At 42.1% G+C, this 25,001-nt stretch overlaps 1 protein-coding gene across 1 annotated transcript in view; it reads right to left on the bottom strand.

The window, feature by feature from the left end:
- The window catches only part of KIF13A (kinesin family member 13A), a 218,578-nt gene that overhangs the window by 58,206 nt on the left and 135,371 nt on the right, over positions 1 to 25,001 (bottom strand). Inside the window, 6 exon segments of the mRNA XM_032648491.1 lie at positions 1,122 to 1,232; positions 3,552 to 3,764; positions 4,138 to 4,249; positions 14,757 to 14,869; positions 15,553 to 15,687; positions 23,524 to 23,611. Of these exon segments, the coding sequence (XP_032504382.1) occupies positions 1,122 to 1,232; positions 3,552 to 3,764; positions 4,138 to 4,249; positions 14,757 to 14,869; positions 15,553 to 15,687; positions 23,524 to 23,611 (772 nt within the window).

The raw sequence follows: 25,001 nt of genomic DNA, 5'->3' as shown, positions 1-25,001 counted from the left end.
TAAAGACTCGGGGCGCACTGGATGATTTCAGGTGGGAAAGTCAATGTGGGAAAGTAGTGGGAGATGGGGCTGGAAGAGCAGGCTGGGTCCCTTTTGCAGAGGGCCTCAAATTCATTCAAGTTATTCAAGAAATATTTATGTGTTAGGTACAGATCTAGGGCTGAGCATATAAAAGCAAACAAAACAAAGCTACTCCTTTCATGAAAACTTATATTCTAATGGAAGGAGAGAGACCATGACAAAACAGACAAGTAAAATACAGAATTTCCAAAGGTGATATGGGCTATGAAGAAAAATAAAGCAATGTAGGAGTTATAGAAAGTTGGGTATATGTTTGTGATATCTACAAGACATATAAGCAGCAGGCTGGACTAGGTTCCAGTTACTGATTTCAAGCTACCTGACTGGGATGGTCCAATACTTACAAGTGGTCAATGAGATTAAACTGTTCATGAAATGTACATGTAGAGGTTCATCTCTCTCTCATACACACACACACTCACACGATTAGTCCTTGCTTTTTATTTTCTCAAGTACAGTTCATAACAGCATTTGCTAACAAGCTGAAGAATCAAGCACACTGAAAAAACTACTGATATGCTGCATGTTGTAAATTCTCTGCCAATCAGGTAGCTGCATGCTTTGCCAGGTGATCTAAAACCACAGAACAGGTTTCTGGTTAAATGTGAAAAGCAGAACGTATTAAAGATGTTTCCTGAACCATGCCTGTACAAATTCAGTGCCCTGCAACACTTCTAGCAAATACAGGGACCAAACGGTAGTTAATAAAAAACAATGAAGTCAGTGTCTAAAGAGGATCTTTGCAGGCTCTAGTTCAGCAGAAAGAGGTCCTTAAAGGACTTTTTGAGGATGATAAGTGGCTATACAGAAAAGACAGCAAATGAAAAAGAATCACTATAGCACAGGGAAATATATTCAATATCCTGTGATAAAACACAATGGAAAAGAAAAAATATAAAAAGGATGTCTACATGTGTATAACAGAGTCACTTTGCTGTACAGCAGAGATTGGCACAGCACTGTAAATCAACTCTACTTCAATTAAAAACTAAAATTAAAAAAAAAAATCACAATATTTTAGGCCCAAGTTATCAAGCTACCTGTGCAATTTCTTCTGTTTTCCTCAGCTTCTCTTCCCAAGTCACTGTTAGTTCTCTTATCAGCTTTTCAGACTCTTCGAGCTTCTCTTTCAGTTCAGGGGCCTTCATAGCCTTTAAAATGAAAGCAGAGAAATCTGATTTTCTAATTTTTTCCACCACTGTGTACAAGACAATCCCTTATTGTCCTTCTTAAGAGGTTATCAACTGTCTGTTGGAAGCAATTAAGCCACACACTGTCAGGGGGTTTTAGACCTTTATTAATCAAATGAAGTGAAAGAGTAAATGGCTGCTACTCTTTGAGGGAGAAAGAGAAATTCCAGTGCCCTGAATTAAATTGATACAAATCATCCCAGAGTAATTTTACCCATCATACTTAAATTTCACATTTAAAGACCTAAAAGATGCTAAAGTTCATCTTCAAAATAGAAAAGTATGAGAACAAATTACTTAAGTAGACTTCTTTTTCAATAAGACAGAGATCAACACACATCACTTTATAAACACATTCCAGTTATATTAACCTACCAGGAAAGGTGGCAATTCTTCTCATTTATTTTAAAATTTGAGCCTGGGCCATTTGAACTACTTTTCTTATTGATGGTAATAAACTTAGCATATTTATTATTCACTTGGAAATAGGACTTCTGGTTAAAAAGGCAGTAATTTCCCTCTGTGTTTGCTCAGTGAGAATAATTAAGGGGTCTAAATATAGCTATATGCAGCTTAAGAAATTTGTGGGGCCTTTACTTGGCCACCACATATGCTTTTTTGACACCCTATAGTAACATGAGCTTCTGCAGAGTATAACCCTATGACCAAGAAAGATGGCAGAGCTCTGACAGGAAGCTGAAGTGGCGATGATGTGGAGGCCGGTTGAGGATGCTTGAGTCTCACTCTGTTAACAGAGCCTGGGAGTCACATTTAGTGCTGGGTCCAAGGGGACACACATGAAAATTCTACATGAACCTGCTGTGGTTCCTCTGCTCTACCTTTTGGCCAGGCATTGTTCTAGCTACCCGCCCTAGATTACATGGTCACAGTGGAAATGCAGATTCACAGAAAAGAGGGAGGATGGAGATCATCCACCTACAGACAAATTCCAGAGCTGTTATACTCTCCTCCTAGGATCGTGACTCTCATCAAAGTTTATCAGCATTTTGATTTTTCAGGTGTTCTGCTACCCTTCTTGGCATCGATTTTTAAAAAAATTAAGCCTGATGCACTCGATGATTATGATGATAATCACAAAAAGAGCAACATTTATCAAGCACTTACCATGGGCAAGTCATTGTGCTAAGTGCTTTCCAGTATCAATGTTGTACTAAGGGTTAGAGATAAAAAAATTAATAAAACAGGGCTTCCCTGGTGGCGCAGTGGTTGGGAGTCCGCCTGCCAATGCAGGGGACGTGGGTTCATGCCCCGGTCCGGGAAGATCCCACATGCCGCGGAGCGGCTGGGCCCGTGAGCCACGGCCGCTGAGCCTGCGCGTCCGGAGCCTGCGCTCCGCAACGGGAGAGGCCACAACAGTGAGAGGCCCGCGTACCAACAACAACAACAAAAATTAATAAAACACGCCTCTTGCACTTTAGGAGCCCGTGGCCAAGAAGATGAGAAGGACATGTAAACAAATAGTTATAATGCAACTCCACGATCACCAACAGATGGAATATTCAGATCCCTGGCTTTGACTTCCTTTTCTTTGTGGGGTCAGAAGAGAGTGGTATGAAGGAATGTGAACTTCTTAGAAGCCTTAGGTACACATCTGAATCCTGGCATGTGGAAGCATGTAACTGAAGTTAAGGCACTTGACCTTCATCTCAGTCCTGTTACTATTTCAGTGAGACAGTGCCTCTCTGGCAACAGCTATTTGGAAAGGGTTATGGTTATTAAAGTCTGGGTAAAGCCAAGGAAAGATGGTAACAATGCAAAATGATTTCGTTCCCTGTCAGGAGCTGATAAAAAAAGATAAAATAAAAGGAGATTTCTGAATTTTTCCAAATGCTAACTATTCTTGACCACCTTGTCCTCCACGACTTAATGAGGAGATGATACAGAACTAATTTCTCTGAAAATGGCAAGGCTGCCTGGGAATATAATCTACAATGTTAATCAAAGCAGCATATTTGGGTCTTAGGATTTCACATTGGAAGAGATCTGGGCTCAAGGGCCACCTGATTGACTGAAGCAAACAGGCAATAGCAGCACCTCTCTTTTAATTGTCTGCTTCCTTGACTGTCAGTTCATGGGACGGAGCCTTGCGTTATACACCTGTGTCTTCACAGTGCTTAGCACGGAGAAGATGCCCATCAACTCAGAACTACTGAACCACATGAGGCGACCCGGAAGTGCAAGCGAGCTCGACCTCGCCTTGCCACTCAGACACCACGAGCCGGGGAGCCTGGATCACAGGGAGAACTGGGCTGACCATACCTCAGCCTGCGAGAGTTGCTCTCGCAGTTTCTCCACTTCCTCCCGCAGTTCCCGGATGACTTTTGCGTTGGGATCCTCATTCACAACGGCATGGTTAACGATTCTTTTGGCTCGATCAGCATATCTTAGTGTGGAGAGGGTCTCTTCGTAGTTGTCTGCTGCTGGGCTAATGGTGGCGATCATAGAGGTCTGGCTGTTGCCCCCCAGATTATCCTGCAAAATATTTCAAATAGCATCTTAGGAAACAAGGCCCATTCCATGCACAACGCGTGAGGGAAGCAGCACACGTGCACGGATGACCTTCGTGCTGAAGAAAACTCAGTGTGGAAATGGATTTGTATTTCACAAGTAAGTTTAGGACAGATGAAAGTGGTCTCTCTCTATTCACATCAATGCACAATGCCTGTCAAACAGCATTATTAATGGAAAAAAGGCAACAGGAATGAGTTTTCATCCTGCATGTTTAGGAATCAGGATAACAGTATTGTCAGGAGTTCGTTGTGTAGTATTTTGCACACACTTCTCAGCTGTCACCACTGAAACAGCCAATTTCTAGTTGGAAAAGAACATGAGAACAATGAATTACCTTAAGAAGCCAAGTGAGGACTGAATCGCGATAAGGCACAAATTTGTTTTTACCCTTGCCAGCTGCCTGGTCAGCCAGCGATGAGATAACCAACCCCAAGGTTGTAAGTGATCTGCCAAGAGAAAAATTAAAAAATTAGTTTCATGGAGTATTTATTTAGTTTTCGTAAAATAATAATCCTTCTAGATAGTAAGTATAAAATTATAAGTCCCGGGCTTCCCTGGTGGTGCAGTGGTTGAGAGTCCGCCTGCCGATGCAGGGGACGCAGGTTCGTGCCCCGGCCCGGGAAGATCCCACATGCCGCGGAGCGGCTGGGCCCGTGAGCCATGGCCGCTGAGCTTGCGCGTCCGGAGCCTCTGCTCCGCAGCAGGAGAGGCCACAACGGTGAGAGGCCCGCATACCGCAAAAAAATAAAAAATAGAAGTCCCTAAAGCTGATATCATCAAGTCTACATTCATTTATCAAGAAGCTGAAAAAAAGGAAAACAAAACGTAACCCCATTAATTTAAAAGAATGAATTTAGAATCCCTGTAGAGTCTATTCTGATCAATCACAGAACCTGTGAAACATACACTTCAGAACCTGGAAACATACATTTAAAAGATCGCACTAGAGGGCTTCCCTGGTGGCGCAGTGGTTGAGAGTCCGACTGCCGATGCAGGGGACACAGGTTCGTGCCCCGGTCCGGGAAGATCCCACATGCTGCGGAGCGGCTGGGCCCGTGAGCTGTGGCCACTGGGCCTGCGCGTCCAGAGCCTGTGCTCCACAACGGGAGAGGACACAGCAGTGAGAGGCCCACGTACCGCAAAAACAAAACAAAACAAAAAGATCGCACTAGAGAATTATAACTTACTTCAAATATTATGTTTAAAGTCTCAACCATTTACTCTTTGAGTCTAACTTGGACCACTCTGGCCTCTGATTTTCCCAGAGTAACAATGTAACTTGCAAAGCACCCTTCCACTACAGTTACAAGGTACATCCTGTTCATTTGCTTAAAGCTGGCAAGCTTATTTCAATGTGGAGTTGCTACAGTCTAACAAAGAACTACCCAAGCAGAATCTTGGAAGCCTTCCCAGGCCTGCTGAATCAGAACCAGTTAAAGGTATCTCCAGGTGATTCACATGCACATTAAATTTTGAGAAGCCCTGGCTGAACAATACCCAAAGTAATACATACATTCAGGTGCCAGGCCTATGAGCCTCAAAAGTGGTCCTGGGACCAGCAGCACCAGCACAACTTGCAGCCTTGTTAGAAATGCACATTCTCAGGCCCCACCACAGACCTACTGAATCAAACATTCATGGTGGGACTCAGGAACCTGAGCTTTCACAAGTCTTCCAGGTGATTCTGATGCAGGTAGAGTTTGAGAACCACTAGTCTAGGCTAATGAGTGTCCCGTGGTGGTTAATACATGTTCTCTGCACTTGGAGAAAACATCACCATAGAAACAACAGATTTGTGGTATTGAGGGATGAAGGACATCCTTGTATCACAGTTAAGTACCAATTGCTCTTTTAAAAGAAATCAACTGAATTCCAAGTTTAGCAGCCAGAAAAGAGCAGTCTCAGGACATCTCCCGGGACTGCAAGGAAGGTTACATGATATCATAAAGACAAAACCCTTTGTAAATGATTAAAAAATTAAAAGCTACTACGTATTTATAAAAGACAAGGAAGGACACAAATCAGCATGTGACTAGAGCTTAGCAACTGAAAGACTACATAGCCTTCTTTCTAATGTTAACAATAGATTTCCATTAAATAAGTTGAAAGGAGTAAAAGCATATTTCCCACCACACAATATAATTCTCCAAAGGTGAGTCACTGGAAAAGTCATTGAAACACAAAGCAATTCCAAGAGGCAAAAATGAGTCAGAATTTTAATAACCAACAGCCATTACTGCCAAGTGACATAAATATGTGTATCATAATTGACAAATTTAAAAGTTAAACAAATCCACCCCAAGAGAAATGAAAACATATGTCCAAACAAAAACTTGTATAACAATTTTCATAGCAGCAATATTCACAACAGGCAAAATGTGGAACCAGCCCAAAGGTCCATCGAATGATGAAGGGAAGAATAAAATGTGGCATGTCCTTGCAAAGGAGTATTATTCAGCCATATGAGAGGAATGAAGTTCTGAAACATGCTACAACATGGATGAACCTTGAAAACTTATAAGTGAAAGAAGACAAACACAAAAAGCCACTGGCCTGGGTTGTATAGTGCCCATTCCCCACCCCCAAATTCATGTCCACCGGAACCTTAGATGTGACCTCATTTGGAAATAAGGTCCTTGCAGATGTAAATAGTTAAGATGAGATCATACTGGCTTAGGGAGGGCTCTGATCCAATGACTGGTGTACTTAAAATAAAGCCATGAGAAGACACAAAGACACACAGGGGAAAACAACTGGTGCAAATGGAGGCAGAGACTGGAGTGATGCATCCACAAGCCAAGGAGTGCTGGCAACCACTAGAAGGTAGGAGAGAGGCATGGAAGAGGTTTTCCCTCTGAGTCCCCAACCCTGCTAATCCCTTGATTTTGGACCTCTGGCTTTCAGAACTGTGAGAAAATATAGTACTGTTGTTTTAACCCTTCCAGTTTGTGGTAATCTGTTATAACACTAGGAAACTGATACAGCCATATACTGTTTGATTCCATTTATATATGAAATATCCAAAAGAGGCAAACCTATAGAGATGGCAGTCGTGGTTGCCCAGGGCTGGGGAGGTGGGGGAAGGGGGAATGATCTGGACACCAGGTTTCTTTTGGGGATGATGAAAATGTTTTAAAATTAGATTGTGGTAACGGTTACACAGCTCTATGAATATCATAAAGCTACCGAATTGTACACTTTAAAAGAAATTTTAAGAAAAATGGCATGTGATATATATGAAAAAGAGGGAAAAAGGAGTTCAATATAAGGCAAAAACACATTTCTGCTTTAGATATAGAATACTGGGCATTTTTCATATTTTGCTACTATTGAAATGAAATTTTCATTTGGAAGCAACTCTTTGGACTATCCCCAATTTTTCATACCCAAATGCAGCAGAAATTACTTTAATTCATACCAACTACAAAGAGCTCAGCGACTCAAGGGTCAATATCGGCAATTCTGAGGTTAACAGTGGTCCTACAGCTCTATAACTTATTCAGTTAGAGAAGCTTAACGCTTGTAGAAGCCATGCTCTTTACCTAACGGTGTGCATACATTCAAAACAAGAACTTCACCTGACCCTCTTGGAACAAAAAGAAATAAACTGCAGAATGAGTGGGACTCAGTGATGTCTGAGAGGTCACCAGGTTACCCAGTGACAAGGGGTCCATGCCACCCCCCCTTTCTGGGTTCCCCCCTGGAAGCAGTGATCCAGGGGCATCTAGGATCCTAAAAACCATTTGAAAGTTCAATGTCTGAAAGCTGAACACCAGGCTTACATATTTTAATGGGAATTTTATTTCCAGGGACCTTAAAAATATAACAAAATAACAAATTATGGACGCTGCTAGCCCTGCTGTTTCAGCCTGGAGGCAAACAGGCAGCTCATGGGTGTCAGAACGGGGTGGGAGTGTTTTGCCAATTTTAGGGGCTGAAAACGTTACTCCAGGAATCTTTCTCGTTCTAGGAAAGCACCGCTCCTTTCCTGAACCTGCTGGAGGTGGAGACAGTGAGGAAGTTCCTAATGGTTAAATCTCTCACCACGAGTCCTTGGGCAGGGGGGTGGGGGGTGGGGGGTGGGGGGGGTGTTGGGAGGAGAAGTGGGAGGGGCTGGCTGCGGAGGAAGGAACACTTAGGCCAGGGGATAACATCTATAAACAGACAGCCAGGGGCTTCCCTGGTGGCGCAGTGGTTGACAGTCTGCCTGCCGATGCAGGGGACACGGGTTCGTGCCCCGGTCCGCTGAGCCTGCGCATCCGGAGCCTGTGCTCCGCAATGGGAGAGGCTACAACAGTGAGAGGCCCGCGTACCGCAAAAAAACAAAAAAAGAACAAAAAAAACAGACAGCCAACTATGACAAGGGAGAATTTGGGATCAGAAAGAAAGTAAATAAAACTCAGGAGGATCAAAAATAAAACTCAGGAGGATCAAAATAAAAGTGGCTTGCTGAAAAGAAAAATTGTCAGATATATGTATACATACAGCTGATTCACTTCACTGTACAGCAGAAACCAACACAACATTGTAAAGCAACTATACCCCAATTTAAAAAATTGTCATAATTCAACTTTTTTGTTTTTTGCTTTTCTATACCTTCCTTAAACCTACCTAGTTTCCCTTGAAACTCCAATCACCAGATTCCTTCTCTTAGGAGTAGATATGATGTGATGTGAGTTATCTATAATGTCTAGGATGGATTTCAAATCTATTTTACCTACGTTTCCAGTGATCTTTTTCTAAGATCATAACTGTAGGACTTATTAAACTTTATCAGAGTCAGCCGTGTATGCATTGCTCTATCTACTTAGACTGTGACCACCGTGGCAGCAGAGACAGCTACGCCTGGCTTGCAGAAAGCACGCAGTCAATATTTGCCAAGTTACTACGCTGAGTCTAGAATACAGTGAAGAACAGAAGACGAACCTCTTTCTACAAAGGACTAATTCAAGGCCAGTTTGGGTACACTCTGTGGGTGCTGGCCCAATATCCATTTTCCCCTTCTTACTTGCTAACGGACACCTGATTTTGCTGGGAAGGATGAACCGAGCTAAAATCTCTAGAGAGTCCTCTGCAGCTCGGAGAAGCCATGAAACACAGTTCTGGCCAATGAGATATAGGGAGATATTCCTGGGAGGAGCTTCCAAGCAGGCTATGGTTCTCCTGATAGAAAAGGTACATAGTCAGCTGACAGAAGCCGGTGGTCATTTCCCCATCTTGTTTGGAACACACAGATATGGATACAATGCCTGGAATGGTAGAGCTGTCTTGAGGTCATGAGAACCGCGTGAACACATACTAAGGTCAGTACATACAGCTGTGTGCCTGACAGCATTTCTGACGTGCTGGGCCTGCCTCTGACTTCTTGTTAAGCGAGAAAGATTAACTCATCACTTGGTTGTCATTGCAGTGGTTTCTGTTGCTTACAGCATAATGCAATCCTTGGCTTTTACAGAATTAGTCAAAAGATGATGAAGTTAGTGGAACTGAGTTTAGCCCTCTTCCCCAGGAAGTCCCCACTTCTTACAGGAAAGGGGAAATGCAAAGTGGCAATTTATGTGGAAAATTATGGTGAAAGGACAGCACCATCACATGACAGGAGAGGAAAGAAAACAGTTATATCTACAGTATGGGCCTCATTTCCACTCACCGTTTTCCAGTGACTAATGCAAACCATTAAACTCAAATGTTCATCTAATGAGTACCATTCCCACTCTCATTTCCATTTCAATTGCTGTGGTGTAATAAAAAAGCACATATGAACATTTCCGCCCCCCCCCAAAAAAACGTTCTTTTGCACATTTGTTCTGGAGACATTAATATATGTTATACCTAGAATTCTGTCATCAAGTAAGCTCAGGGAATCATGAAGTTATACGGGATTCATGACTACAGGATTTCTGAGCGCTTTTAGCACTGGGAATCTCCCAAGGAAGGCTTTATAAGTAGCCTTTCTCAAAATTATTTATCCAGGGGTCTTTTTCTCCCCAGAGCCTCTTGAGGAACTAGTATTTCACAAGAATGTTTTGGGAAACACTGAAGTAACAATGGCACATGTCCCAAAAGATGTGGCTACTGCATCCTCAGGAGCAAATTTTTGCTCTGTCCCTTGTGGGTCTCTTGTGTTAAATACAGAGAAATTTATTCAGATTTCTTTCTTCACATATGTGGACCCTGCAATGCACAAGTGGTAAATTAACAAGGACCCCCACCCGCCCCTGAATAATGGACAGAAGGCAGGCCACTTTTATTCTCCCCTGGTACAAGTTCATGTTTAGTTCTGCAGGCAAAACCCACTGAAATGAGGTCTCTGAGGGGAAATGAACAAGAGTCACGGAGGGTGCTCAAGAAGAAAAAAAGGATTGAGTCACATGAAACATTAGAAACATTGTGCTTATAAATTATTAAAACAAATTATAGGGGCTTCCCTGGTGGCGCAGTGGTTGAGAGTCCGCCTGCTGATGCAGGGGACGCGGGTTCGAGCCCCGGTCCAGGAAGGTCCCACATGTTGCGGAGCGGCTGGGCCCGTGAGCCATGGCCGCTGAGTCTGCACGTCCAGAGCCTGTGCTCTGCAACGGGAGAGGCCACAGCAGTGAGAGGCCTGCGTACCGCAAAAACAAAAACAAAAACAAATTATATGACAGGATCCTAGGAGTAACATATATTAATATCCCTCAACAAGTGTTCAGTAGAGCCCATTTTTGGATATGTTTAGTATATACTTTATTATTAACCACAGTGATTGAAATGGAAAGGAGACTGGGGAAGATACTCATTAGATGAATACTGTTGGCATTTAATGGTTGGCCATTGCTGAGAATAGAACAGAACCGTTTTCAATGACATTCCTAGGGGTATTAGAGAGTGTTCCATGATCTAAGTGAGTTCTCAGAGAAGTTGAACCAACCAGTCTCCAGGAGCAGAAAAAGGCTTCGTCCTTCCGCCCTCAGTAGACGGAGGAGCAGCAGACGGACTCCCAGACGCGTCCCCTGTGAAGATGGTCTACAGATGACCTACCCCTCCCCAGTCCGGAACAGGCCTTGGCGGTACAGCCATACAGTGCCTTAGCTCTCCGCGTGAAGGAATAACGTGTGCTGTAAAGCTCTTAAGAGCTTAAGGAGAGATGAAGCCCCTAAATCCATAGCCCATTAAGCAGACACTAATGTCCGTGTGAAGTCCCTGGCAGGTCCGCTTAAGGGGATTATTCATGTTCCATATAAAGAAGCCCCAGGAGGAGGCTTAGGAAACATGTCAGAGATTTCTTTAATTTTAGCCCTCCACTGGGCACTGATTTTAAGGCTTAAAAAAACCATTTGTGGAACTATCAGGCAGCAGTTTCAATATACTATTTATTTTACGAGTACACACTTAACACAGAGCTTACTAGGGGTAGGCTTGTTCTAAGCATGCTACAAGTAGTCACTAATTTAATCCTCACAACAGCCTTACTCACAGTGTCTGCTCATCCACATTTTACAGGCGAGGAAACAGAGGCACGGAAAGGTCACACCCCTAGTTTCTGTAACTAAGAAGCTCCCGTGTCTCCTCTGGGAAGCCTCCCGCAAACCTGCCAGCTGTGTTGTCACCCATGTCCCCACCACACCCTGTGTGTAAGTTTCTATGGCAGCTAATGTATTAATATCACTCCTTCCCCACTGGACCTTGAACTTCCTGAGGCCAGGGTCTGATCTTACTCACCCCTTTCTTCTTATGCCCAGTCGGTGTTCAACACATATTTGCTAAACAGAACAAAAAAGTGCAGGTCCATTTATCTCTTACTGGATATCCTTGGGGCCACATGTGTTTTGAAATTCAGAATATTTTGGATTTGAGGAAGTTCAGTGCACACACTTACTCATGACCACTGGTGGGATCTGGGACAGCAGCCCATTGTAAAATTCATTAACGTTTATGCAGCTAAACTTATGAATGGCCACACTAAATGAGTAAATAAAGACCGGAAATGAAGATAAAGACCTCATCAGAGTTCAGGTGAGGGTTCACCAACAAGTGAGCTATGAAGAAAATCAGAAAAGCACTTGGTTTTCAGAGCACTTTGGATTTTGGAACTGCAGGTAAAGGACTATGGGCCTCTCTTTCTACAAAGGTCTCTAAGACAGCTGTGGCGACCACGGCATGGTCCTACTGTGAGAAGATGTCCCATCAATTCAGTGACTACGTACCAAGGACCATGCTGAGAACTTGGAGGACACCTGGTGGAGACCTGGACCCACAGTGGGCTCCCGGCACACATGCACCAACTCAGGGAGCTGAGAGAGATGTGTGGGGTAAAGAAAAAAGGCCTGGACTAAGGTTCAAGGGAAAGGGTTCAGAGATGGCTCCACTCCCTTCGAGCCAGTTATTTTGGGAAAAGCACAAGAACAACTTGGCAAACATCCACAGGCTGGTCAATGTGTCCTATAAAAACAAGCTTCAATGCTGGGTGACGTAGCACTTCTCAACATCACCTGCTCGAGAAAATCCCCCCACCTCCTTTTGCTTTTTCGAATGAACTAACTTACTGTATCTTAACCTATGTGCTCCTCGAGGGCAGCACTCATGCTGTAACAAATAACCACAGACACAGTGGCCTAAAACAACACAACTGTATCATCTTACAGTTCTGGAGGCCAGAAGTCCAGAATGTGCTTCCCTGAGCTAAAACCAAGGTGCCGACAGTGCTATGTGCCTTCGGGAGGCTCGAGGGGAGAACCGTTTCCTCGCCTTTTCCAGGTGCCCACGTCTCTCGGCCCATGGCCCCTTCCTCCGTCCTCACGTGAGCAATGGACTGTGAGGTCTTTCTCACCCACGTCACCCTGACGCTGGCTCTGCCACTTCCTTCTTTCACTAATAAGGAGCTTTCTGATTAGACCCACCCGAATCATCTTCTCATCTCAAAATCTTAACTTAATCACATCTGCAAAATCCCTTTGTGAGGTAAAATGTGCACATGTTTTGGGAATTAGGACCTGGACATATTTGGAGGACAGGCAAGCAACATTCTGTCTACAACGATATCTAAGTTCCTCTTGCATCCCCACATCTAAGGCAGTGCCAGACACATAACAGAGGCTTAATAAACATCTGCTCAGCTTTTATTCATACTACTTAAATATCTCTAACCTCATCTTTAAACAGAGAAAAAGACACATATAATGAACCTCACATGAAATGATACATATGAAAGTGCTCCCAAAACTAAAAAGAACCATAAAAATGTAGATATCTCACAGACTAGTAGTAAGGAATACATACATCCAGTTGTGAAAGAGCCAGTATATAACTAAGGAAAGATGATAGGAAGCTAAGAGAATGCCATTCAATCCAGTAAGTCATAATGGAAAAGAGCCAGTAGCTGGAGTACCTAAATCATGTTATCATGTGGCCTTCAGGTAGTCCAGTTTGAGACACTACATAATTTAGTGTCCAAATTGAAGGGGGCACTATTAATATTTCCTCTGGGACAAAAGTATCAATCAGGACTCTTTCTGGCAAACAGAACACTGGGGCACCCCACTTACAGCAGTGGGGTGAGCCTGGGCTCTCGAGCCAAACTGCCTACAACCAAATCTAAGATCCACGCTTAGAGTTTTGTGACCCTGGATATATTCCAGTGCGCTCTGCCTTGGTTTCCTCATCTGTAAAATGGGTATAACAGACCCATCTCACGATACTGACGTGAGTCATTACATATAGAGCATTCAGAACAGTGCCTGGCATATAGTAAGAGGTTAAAAGAAACTAGTGATTGGCCAGCCATACTCAAAATTTCCATAAATTCACAGCACAGAATTCCCAGTGGCTTCCCACAAGTGTAGACACAGGCAAAGGGCTGGCATGGCTTAGCACCAGTAAACAAATGTCTAGGAGGGGTGACACTCTTTTCTTTGGTACCTGCATCCTCACACCCTCATTTCTGCTTCCCCATCCTGGTTCTTGCACTCATTTTGGAATGCAGAGCTGTATGCCCGCCTGGGCTCCTACAATGCTTTGTCATGAAATAGAGCAAAATCCTTTGTTATTAGAGCAGGAGACAGAATGACTGGAAGTTAACCCCGTAAAGCAGCAGTCTGTGCAGTGAGCACGGCTCTGTCCATCTGATAGAGGGGGTGATATTGCACTGCTAATTTTAAACTTTTGTAAAATTACAATGTGCCGGTACCATTTTGAAATGCAAGCTGCACAAACATGTTCCTGACAATATTACCTCTTGTCACCTTCTGTCCTAAACAAAACCCCAAGTTATTATGTCTCAACAGAAAAATTCAAGTACAAACTAAGCTACTTTCTACTCACGCTGTTTATACAGCTTATAAAAATAATAGCTACGACCATTAATATTTATTCAGTGTATACTACGTGCCAGGCTTTGTTCTAAGCACATTATGGGCATTTACTGTGCCTTTGCTGTACCCTCTGAGTGAAATGCCTTCATCTCCTGGCCACCGGGCCAACTCCTACACACCCTGCACCTCGGCTCTCCTCCAGCCTTCACCACATCCCTAGGCATGCTGCAGGCACTCAGGCAGAGAGTGAGATTTCAGGACGGCAGTTCGTCAAGAAATGTTACTTTTTGGGGGGAGATATTGATGTTTAAACCGTATTAGCCTTACAAAGGGATTCAAAGCAGATTTTCTCTTCAGAATAAGCTCCTCGAGTTAAATTTAAGATATGATTTGATTTGCAAAACTGCAACTTGTGTTCACCTAAGACGATATTATACAGTGATACACTGGGTGTTTGTACAATGTTTGAGGCATTTTACTAAACCTCATGCATCTCAATAGAGGCAGGTGAATGTCCTTCTTCAACCCAGTTCATTAAAGCTACACAGACTCTGAACCATCTGTGATCAGAGCCATCTGACCCCTGGTAATGCGACAAGTCCCCCAGGCACACAAGAAGCTGGGTGGGGTGTTCCAGTTTAACGCGGGAGTTGCACCAGCCTCTTACTTGTTAATGTTGCTGCCTTCTTTCAGTCGCTCTCCCGCAGCTCCCGTTTTAGACACTCTCTCGCTACCCGCCAGGTCCACCAAGCTGACCTTGCTCACTTTCTCTCCCGAATTCTAGTCGTGAGAAACGAGAGATACGACACACATGAGTGCAGAAACCACACAGACGTCTACATATATCTCAGCACCACAACGAAAGCCATCCCGTTACAACAAGGCATACTCCTCAAGAAGATCTTAAATTGTAAGAAGAGCTCTTGGTCTAGCAGTTTCACGGGCAAAATTTAGGTTGGCGTAGCAGTGTGGCATTTTGTTTTGTAGTTGGGAAGCAAGTGCACTGGGCTTTCCAGAATACAGTCAGAAAGCTGGAGCTTTTATGCACCTATGAGAACATACCAGGACATGAGGATTCCCCCGTATTCAGGTCAAATTCTTCTTTTTTTGAAAAAGCTTTCTTGAGGCTAAATGTTGCGGCGGTTTCCTCTTTAATATCCCTTAATGACTATGAAGTAAACCCAGTTGTTTTTAGGGGAATTTCAGTATGAAAGGATACATAGTAAAAGCTGTACGGTGACATCATCACGTTCTTTAGGGAGTTTATACAAGGAATCCAATTTTTTAAAAAATGTTATATATAAAGTAAGACCTAACAAATTAAATGATGTAAGCAAAGTAGCTCATCTAGTAAGTAGAAGAGCTGGCATAAAGTTCTCAGGAGCTGAATCCAGTCATGAAACAGTTCACTCATGAAGGTAGAGCTCTTTCACTGCTACCGAAGGTTCTACCCGATCCCTCACCCCAGACTGTAGGTCATACAGCGTCTGTGTGATGATGATGTTGAACACAGCATGGGAGCGGCTACTTTCTTCATTCATGTTGGTCGCGGCTACCGTCCGAGACTTATTTCCCTCGGACATCAATGACTCAATATCCTGGAGAAAAAGCAGAGGGAAAATATTAGAAGCAAAAAACCCAAGAACAGCATCCTGCCCATCAAGCGTATGTGTTCATTATGACGCATCTGTCACCACCCTTCCATATAAACCTCCTGCTTCTCCTCCACAGAGCCTGTTTCGAGCTTCCACTCCCTCAGTGCTTTCTAGTGGATGAAATGTCTCCCCCATTCTTTCTATTTATTTTTAAAAATTTCTATTGGAGTATAGTTGGATTTACAATGTTGTGTTAGTTTTTGCTGTACAGAAAAGTGATTCGGTTATACATATACATACATCTGCTCGTTTTTTAGATTCTTTCCCCATAGAGGTCATTACAGAGTATTGAGTAGAATTCCCTGTGCTCAACAGAGGTTTTATTTTCCTTTATTTTTTTAATAGATCTTTATTGGAGCATAATTGCTTCACAATACTGTGTTAGTTTCTACTGCACAACAAAGCGAATCATCCATATGCATACACATGTCCCCATATCCCCTCCCTCTTGAGCCTCCCTCCCATCCTCCCTATCCCACCTGCTAGGTCATCGCAGAGGACCGAGCAGATCTCCCTGTGCTATGCGGCTGCTTCCCACCAGCCAACTATTTTACATTTGGTAGTGTATACACATCGATGCTACTCTCACTTCACCCCAGCTTTGCCCTCCCACCCTATGTACTCAAGTCCATTTTCTAGGTCTACTTCTTTATTCCTGCCCTGCAACTAGGTTCATCACTACCAGTTTTTTGTTTTCTTTAATTCCATATATATGCATTAGCATACGGTATTTGTTTTTCTCTTTCTGACTTACTTCACTCTGTAGGACAGATTCTAGGGCCATCCACCTCACTACAGGTAACTACAGTTTTCGTTTCTTTTTATGGCTGAGTAATATTCCACTGTATATATGTGCCACATCTTCTTTATCCGTTCATCTGTCAATGGACACTTAGCTTGCTTCCATGTCCTGGCTACTGTAAATAGTGCTGCAATGAACATTGTAGTACATACATGTCTCTTTTTGAATTGTGGTTTTCTCAGGGTACATGTCCAGTAGTGAGATGGCTGGGTCATATGGTAATTCTATTTTTAGTTTTTTAAGGAACCTCCATACCGTTTTCCATAGTGGTTGTATCAATTTACATTCCCACCAACAGTGCAGGAGGGTTCCCTTTTCACCACACCCTTTCCAGCATTTACTGTTTCTGGATTTTTTGATAATGGCCATTCTGAGTGGTGTGAGGTGATACCTCATTGCAGTTTTGATTTGCATTTCTCTAATAATTAGTGCTGCTGAGCATCTTTTCATGTGCCTCTTGGCCATATGTATATGTCTTCCTTGGTGAAATGTCTATTTAGGTCTTCCACCCATTTTTTAACTGGATTGTTTTTTTGATATTGAGCTCCATGAGCTGTTTGTATATTTTGTAGACTAATCTGTTGTCTATTGTTTCATTTGCAAATATATTCTCCCATTCTGAGGGCTGTCTTTTTGTCTTGTTTATGGTTTCCTTTGTTGTGCAAAAGCTTTTAAGTTTAATTAAGTCCCATTTGTTTTTGTTTTTATTTCCACTACTCTAGGAAGTGGGTCACAAAAGATCTTGCTGTGGTTTATGTCAAAGAGTGTTTTCTTATGTTTTCTTCTAAGAGTTTTATAGTGTCTGATCTTACATTTAAGTCTTTAATCCATTTGGAGTTTATTTTTCTGTATGGTGTTAGGTAGTGTTCTAAATTCATTCTTTTACATATAATGGTAGTTTTCCCAGCACCACTTATTGAAGAGGCTGTCTTTTCTCCATTGTATGTTCTTGCCTCCTTTGTCATAAATTAAGTGCCCATATGTGTGTGGGTTTACCTCTGGGCATTCTATCCTGCACCATTGATCTATATTTCTGTTTCTGTGCCAGTACAATACTGTCTTGATTACTGTAGCTTTGTGGTATAATTTGAAGTCAGGGAGCCTGATTCCTCCAACTCCATTTTTCTTTCTCAAGTTTGCTTTGGCCATTCGGGGTCTTTTGTGTTTCCATATGAATTGTAAAATTTTTTGTTCTAATTCTGTGAAGAATGCTATTGGTAGTTTGATACGGATTGCACTGAATCTGTAGATTGCTTTGGGTAGTACAGTCATTTCCACAATATTGATTCTTCTAACTCAAGAACACGGTATATTTCTCCATCTGTTTATGTCACCTTTGATTTCTTTCATCAGTGTTTTATAGTTTTCTGAGTACAAGCCTTTCGCCTCCTTAAGCAGGTTTATTCCTAAGTATTTTATTCTTTTTGTTGCAATGGTAAATCAGAGTGTTTCCTTAATTTCTCTGATTTTTTGTTGTTGGTGTATAGGAATGCCAGAGATTTCTGTGCATTAATTTTGTATCCTGCAACCTTACCAAGTTCATTGATTAGTTCTAGTAGTTTTCTGGTGGCACCTTTAGGATTTTCTATGTATACTATCGTGTCATCGGCAGTGACAGTTTTACTTCTTCTTTTCCAATTTGTATTCCTTTTCTTTTTCTTCTCTGACTGCTGAGGCTAGGACTTCCAAACTATGTTGAATAAGAGTGGCGAGAGTGGACATCCTTGTCTTGTTCCTGATCTTAGTGGAAATGCTTTCAGTTTTTCACCATTGAGTATGATGTTTGCTGTGGGTTTGTCATATATGGCCTTTACTATGTTGAGGGAGGTTCCCTCTATGCCCATTTTCTGGAGAGTTTTTATCATAAACAGGTGTTGAATTTTGTCAAAAGCTTTTTCTGCATCTATTGAGATGATCATATGGTTTTTATTCCTTAACTTGTTAATGTGTTGTATTGATTTGCGTATACTGAACAATCCTTGAAGCCCTGGGATAAATCCCAGTTGATCGTGGTTTATGATCCTTTTAATGTGCTGTTGGATTCTGTTTGCTAGTATTTTGTTCAGGATTTTTGCATCTATGTTCATCAGTGATACTGGTCTATAATTTTCTTTTTTTGTGACATCTTTTTCTGGTTTTAATATCAGGGTGATAATGGCGTTGTAGAATGAATTTGGAAGGGTTTCTCCCTCTGCAATTTTTTGGAAGAGTTTGAGAAGGACTGGTGTTAGCTCTTCTCTAAATGTTTGACAGAATTCGCCTGTGAAGCCATCTGGTCCTGGACTTTTGTTTGTTGGAAGATTTTTAATTACAGTTTCAATTTAATTACTTGTGATCGGTCTGTTTATATTTTCTAATTCTTACTGGTTCAGTCTTGGAAAATTGTACCTTTCCAAGACTTTGTCCATTTCTTCGTGGTTGTCCATTTTATTGGCATATAGTTGTTTGTAGTAGTCTCTTATCATCCTCTGTATTTCTGCAGTGTCAGTTGTGATTTCTCCCTTTTCATGTCTAATGTTATTGATTTGCGTCCTCTCCCTTTTTTCTTAATGAGTCTGGCTAAGGGTTTATCAATTTTGTTTATCTTCTCAAAGAACCAGCTTTTAGTTTTATTGATCTTTGCTATTGTTTTCTTCATTTCTGTTTCATTTAATTCTGCTCTGATCTTCATGATTTCTTTCCTTCTACTGACTTTGGGTTTCTTTGTTCTTCTTTCTCTAGCTGTTTTAAGTGTAGGGTTAGATTGCTTATTTGAGATTTTTCTTATTTCTTGAGGTGAAACTGTATTGCTCTAAACCTCCCTCTTAGAACTGCTTTTGCTGCATCCCATAGGTTTTGGGTTGGCGTGTTTTCATTGTCATTTGTTTCTATGAATTTTTTACTTTCTTCTTTGATTTCTTCAGTAATCTCTTGGTTATTTAGTAGTGCACTGTTTAGCCTCCATGTGTTTGTGTTTCTTACAGTTTTTTTCCTTTAATCAATTTCCAATCTCATAGCATTGTGGTCGGAAAAAATGCCTGATACGATTTCAATTTTCTTAAATTTTCCGAGGCTTGATTTGTGACCCAAGATGTGATCTATCCTGGAGAATGTTCCATGTGCACTTTAGAAGAAAGTGTATTTTACCACTTTTGGGTGGAATGTTCTATAAACATCAGTTAGATCTATCTGGTCTATTGTGTTGTTTAAAGCTTGTGTTTCTTTATTTTCTGTTTGGATGATCTGTCCATTGGTGTAAGTGGAGTGTTAAAGTCCCCTTCTATTATTGTGTTACTGTCGATTTCTCCTTTCATGGTTGTTAGCATTTGCCTTATGTATTGAGGTGCTCCTATGTTGGGTGCATAAACATTTATAACTGTTATATCTTCTTCTTGGATTGATCCTTTGATTATTATGTAGTGTCCCTCCTTACCTCTTGTAACAGTCTTTATTTTAAAGTCTACTTTATCTGACACGAGTATTGCTACTCCAGTTTTCTTCTGATTTCCATTTGCATGGAATATCCTTTTCCATCCCTTCACTTTCAGTCTATATGTGTCCCTAGGTCCGAAGTGGGTCTTTTGCAGACAGCATATATATGGGTCTTGTTTTTGTACCCATTCAGCCAGGCTGTGTCTTTTGGTTGGGGTATTTAATCCATTTACATTCAAGGTTATTATCAGTACCATGCTCCTATTACCATTTTCTTAATTGTTTTGGGTTTGTTTTTGTGGGTCTTTTTCTTCTCTTGTGTTTCCTGCTTAGAGAAGTTTCTTTAACATTTGTTGTAAAGCTGGTGTGGTGGTGTTGAATTCTCTTAGCTTTTGCTTGTCTGAAAAGCTTTTGACTTCTCCATCAAATCTGAATGAGATCCTTGCTGGGCAGAGTAATCTTGGTTGTAGGTTCTTCCCTTTCATCCCTCTAAGTATATCCTGCCACTCCCTTCTGGCCTGGAGAGTTTCCACTGAAATATCAGCTGGAACCTTATGGGGAGTCCTTTGTACATTATCTTTTGTTTTTCCCTTGCTGCTTTTAATATTTTTTCTTTGAATTTAATTTTTGTTAGTTTGATTAATATGTGTCTTGGTGTTTTTCCTAGGGTTTATCCTATATGGGACTCTCTGTGTTTCCTGGACTTGGGTGACTATTTCCTTTCCCATGCTAGGGAAGTTTTCAACTATAATCTCTTCAAATATTTTCTCAGTCTCTTTCTTTTTCTCTTCTTCTTCTGGAATCCCTGTAATTCAAACGTTGCTGCATCTAGTGTTGTCCTAGAGTTCTCTGAGAGTGTCTTCAATTCTTTTCATTCTTTTTTCTTTATTCTGCTCCTCGGCAGTTATTTCCACCATTTTGTCTTCCAGGTCACTTATTCGTTCTTCTACCTCAGTTATTCTGTTATTGATTCCTTCTAGTGTATTTTTCATTTCAGTTATTGTGTTGTTTATCTCTGTTTGTTTGGTCTTTAGTTCTTCTAGATCTTTGTTAAACATTTCTTGTATTTTCTCAATCTGTGCCTCCATTTTATTTCCAAGATTCTGGATCATCTTTACTATCGTTACTCTGAATTCTTTTTCAGGTAGATTGCATATTTTCTCTTCATTTATTTGGTCTTGTAGGTTTTTACCTTGCTTCTTCATCTGTGACATATTTTTTTGCCATCTCATTTTGGTTTTGGTTTTGTTCTTTCTTTTTATTAGTGGGATTGTGTTCTTGTCTTACTGGTTGTTTGGCCTGAGGCTTCCAACACTGGAGTTTGTAGGCTATTGGGTAGAGCTGAGTCTTGGTGCTGAGATGAGGAACTCCATGAGACCTCACTCCAATGAATATTCCCTGGGGTCTGGGGTTCTCTGTTAGTCCAGTGGTTTGGATTTAGAGCTCCCACCACAGGAGCTTTGGCCTGAACCCAGGCTTGTGAACCAAGGTCCCGCAAGCCACCTAGGGCGGCCAAAAAAAGGGGGGTAGCGGGGGGGGGGAGGAAGGCCTTGGCTGTAGAGGGTGGGGCCTAAGCAAGGGCAAGGTTTGGGTGGTGGGTGGGGCCAATGCTTAGGACCCACAGGACTGGAAAAGGCCCTGGGAGCTGGCGGGGGTGGGGGTGGGGCTTAGGCTCAAAGAACAGAAGGGTCCCAGGTGTGCCCCCCACCCCTGGTCTCAGAGGGCAGGGGACCTCACCTGGGAGCCCAGGAGGCTCCCTGTGCCCGAGTGGGAGGGGCAGTCACCCTCCACTCCTCTCCCACTCCTCCTGGATGGCTCCTCCTGCCTGCCTCTCCTGATCTCCCCAGCCTCAGGGGTGCCGATCCTGTCTGGTCTCCACTTCTCCTCCCCCCTCAGTCCCCCTACATCCTACTGGTTCACTTTGGGGTTCCTCTCATCTCCTTGTGCGTCAGAGTCCCCCACCAGTGGCACACAGGCACCCAAGTTGTGGGGAGACGCTAACTCCGCGTCTTCCCACACCACCATCTTGACTCCACCGCTCCCCCATTCTTTCCATCCTGCAATCGTCTTCCTCCTCTGTTAAGTACCTATTTTTCCCTTTGCAAGTTACTAAGGAGAAAAGAGCTAATATTTATTGAGCATTCCAGATACTCAATAACGGTAGTTACCTTGTTTTATTCTAACTCTCCTGCAAAGCTCTCTACTGCTTGATTATTTGCCTCCCTCCTCCAACACCGTGGCTCTCCCAGGACAGGAAACTTTCCTTCTTCGTCTCTGTACACCTGCTTTAGGACACCCAGAACCTATGGCTCTTAAACAATTTTTGATGAATGAACTTTATAAAATATTTTCCTGATTTTACACACAAGGACACTGAAGTTCATGGAGGTCAAATAACTCTTCCCACACCTAATAAGAGGCAGAGCTGAATGCAAATCACAAATTCCCCAGCTCTTACTAATGAGTAACAGGAGGAGACAGACACTGATCCTTATAACACTGAGCTACGAGCCAGGCACCTTAGCAGAAGTGCTGACTTAGCACCTTCATGCCAGAGGGGTCTTCATTCATTTCAGGATCTCAGTGTTTTCAAAGTAATGACTGCACTTTATTTCTGATCTAAGCAATAATAGAACTGTCTATGTTTAAATGGCTGGAGAGAGTTATCTCGCAGATTAATTTTAGTCCTACTGAGTCTGAAATGATGCAAAGACAAACACAACACACAGATGGCACTTCTAAGTGGAAGGATATATTTGCTCATTCATTTATTCATCGGTATTCTTCAGCAACAGACAGCAGTTTCTTTTATGGGATTTCCAAAGTAATGACAATAAAAATAGGGACAAAACATAGAGCCAGGACATGAGAAGGCATAAAAGTCAAGGAGTAGGAAAAGGAAACGGGTCAATGGAGGGAGGATCGATTCAGAAAAACAGAAGAACCCGAAGAGTGAAAAGTAATGGAAACTAAGGCCGGAGACCCTGTCAAAGAGAAAGGGTTGAAATAACTACCAAATACTGTTTACATTTGTGCAGATCTGTCCAGAAGGACGTCACTGGAAACTTCAGGGAGAACTGTTTCAGCAGAGTGCTGTTAGTGAAAATATTCAGCAATCTCAAAACACTGGGCCTCCCAACAATACTGCAAACCCCTCACAACCAAGCAGGCTGAAGAGTGTGACTAAAGCCCTTTCCTTCTGTTTGCGGTGGTTAATACTGGGTTTCTGAGACCATGAACGGCATCAATATGCTATAAAGCGTTCACATAAAAGTATATTCAACATTACCTATATACTTCAATTTACTGTCCGTTTTTTTTTTTTTTATGCGTTACGCGGGCCTCTCACTGTTGTGGCCTCTCCCGTTGCGGAGGACAGGCTCCGGACGCGCAGGCTCAGCGGCCATGGCTCACGGGCCCAGCCGCTCCGCGGCATGTGGGATCCTCCCAGACCGGGGCACGAACCCGCGTCCCCTGCATCGGCAGGCGGACTCTCAACCACTGCGCCACCAGGGAAGCCCTTACTGTCCGTTTTTAAACGACTTTTTTTTTTTAATGGCACTTACCTCAAAACTAGTGACAGCCAGTTGGGATAAACCATCTACATACGGTCCCAAAACTTTATGCTCTCGAACTTTAAGAGACTGTCTACTCCTTTGAGAGAAAGGAAAAAGGAATGAATGAGTCAGACCCAACTTGAGCTTTTGTTTCTAAAAAGAAAGTACTTTTAAAAGTACTCAGAAACTAAGATTGCAATTTCAAAGGAATTTTTTTTTTAACAATCAAAAAGTATTCTAAAAGCTATTTTATTTGGATTAGCAAAATAGCATTCCTTATGAGGAATGTCTTTTATACTGATTTCTATTTAAAGTAACATACTATTTAAAAAATTCTATCTCTACTCCCAAATTAAACAGCCAGTACACAGAATACTACGTTAGGCCAAATTGCTTTAGTAGATGAACTTCAATTTCATGTGGGAGGAGGGAAAAAAAGGAGATGAAGCAAAGAACATGCCAGAATTGAATTTAACCTTCAGGCTATTCTATAAATAAGCATATTCTCAGTAAGTAATGTCTTAAGGTTTTGAGCAAGTAGCGAACAATATTAAAGTGTTTTAATTTACCTTTTCAGATCAGCAGCATTGATTTAAGCTGCTTCTATGCTGACCATTTTATACAGAAAGTAATGTTATAGTATAGTAGCTGTTTGTAGTTACTGATATTTATCCTATATTGAGAATTGGCTCTGCTGGTGAAGATTTTACGGCTCTTTTGAATTTTTAAATGGCAATCCTGGTTTGGGACCCATGTGAAGAGCTTATCAATAGATAATTGAGATGAAAAGCAAAGCTATAATATATATTATAGCCATATTGTATACGTCACCTTTTTCATCAGATACTAATCACTTTTCAAATCAAGAGTCAATGCTTGGCATCACTCAAGTGTGGAAAAAAGAAACTAAGCATGAGCACTTCCCGAAGTCTCGACGTTGTTCCCTAAGAACCTCTCAGTTATCTCACTTAATCTTAATCTCACAATTCCACAAAGTAGGTTTTACTAACGTTATTTTAAGGATGAAGAATGCAATGTGACAACAAGCAATTCTGCCGTACTCTAAACAAGGGCAGACCAAGTGCACAGTTTCAAGAGAGCTGCTTTGATGCCCAAGGATTCAGAACACGGCTCAGTCTGTTTGCACAACCAGAGATTCTTTAATGCTATTCATGAGCAAGAAAAAATAAATCTAGCACAATATCAAGTGCTTCTGATGGTGTCTAACATCTGGGATTCTTGTACACTGCTGGTGGGAGTGTAAACTGGTACAACCGTTTCGGAAAACAGGTTCGCAGTACCAAAGTTGAAGATGCTGTAGCTTCTGACCCACAATTCCACTTCTGGATGTATTCCCTAGAAACTCCTGCATTTGTACACCAGGAGGAATGTACAAGAATGCTCAGAGCAGCACAGTAGTGGTAAAAAATGGAAACCACACAAATGACAGGAGACAGAATAAATAAATTATGGTATAATCATATAGT

Source organism: Phocoena sinus, chromosome 11 (genome assembly GCF_008692025.1).
Source record: "Phocoena sinus isolate mPhoSin1 chromosome 11, mPhoSin1.pri, whole genome shotgun sequence".
In the NCBI taxonomy this organism is placed as follows: Eukaryota; Metazoa; Chordata; class Mammalia; order Artiodactyla; family Phocoenidae; genus Phocoena; species Phocoena sinus.
Note: the sequence above shows the minus strand (reverse complement) of the source record. Positions and strands in the feature narration are given on the sequence as shown.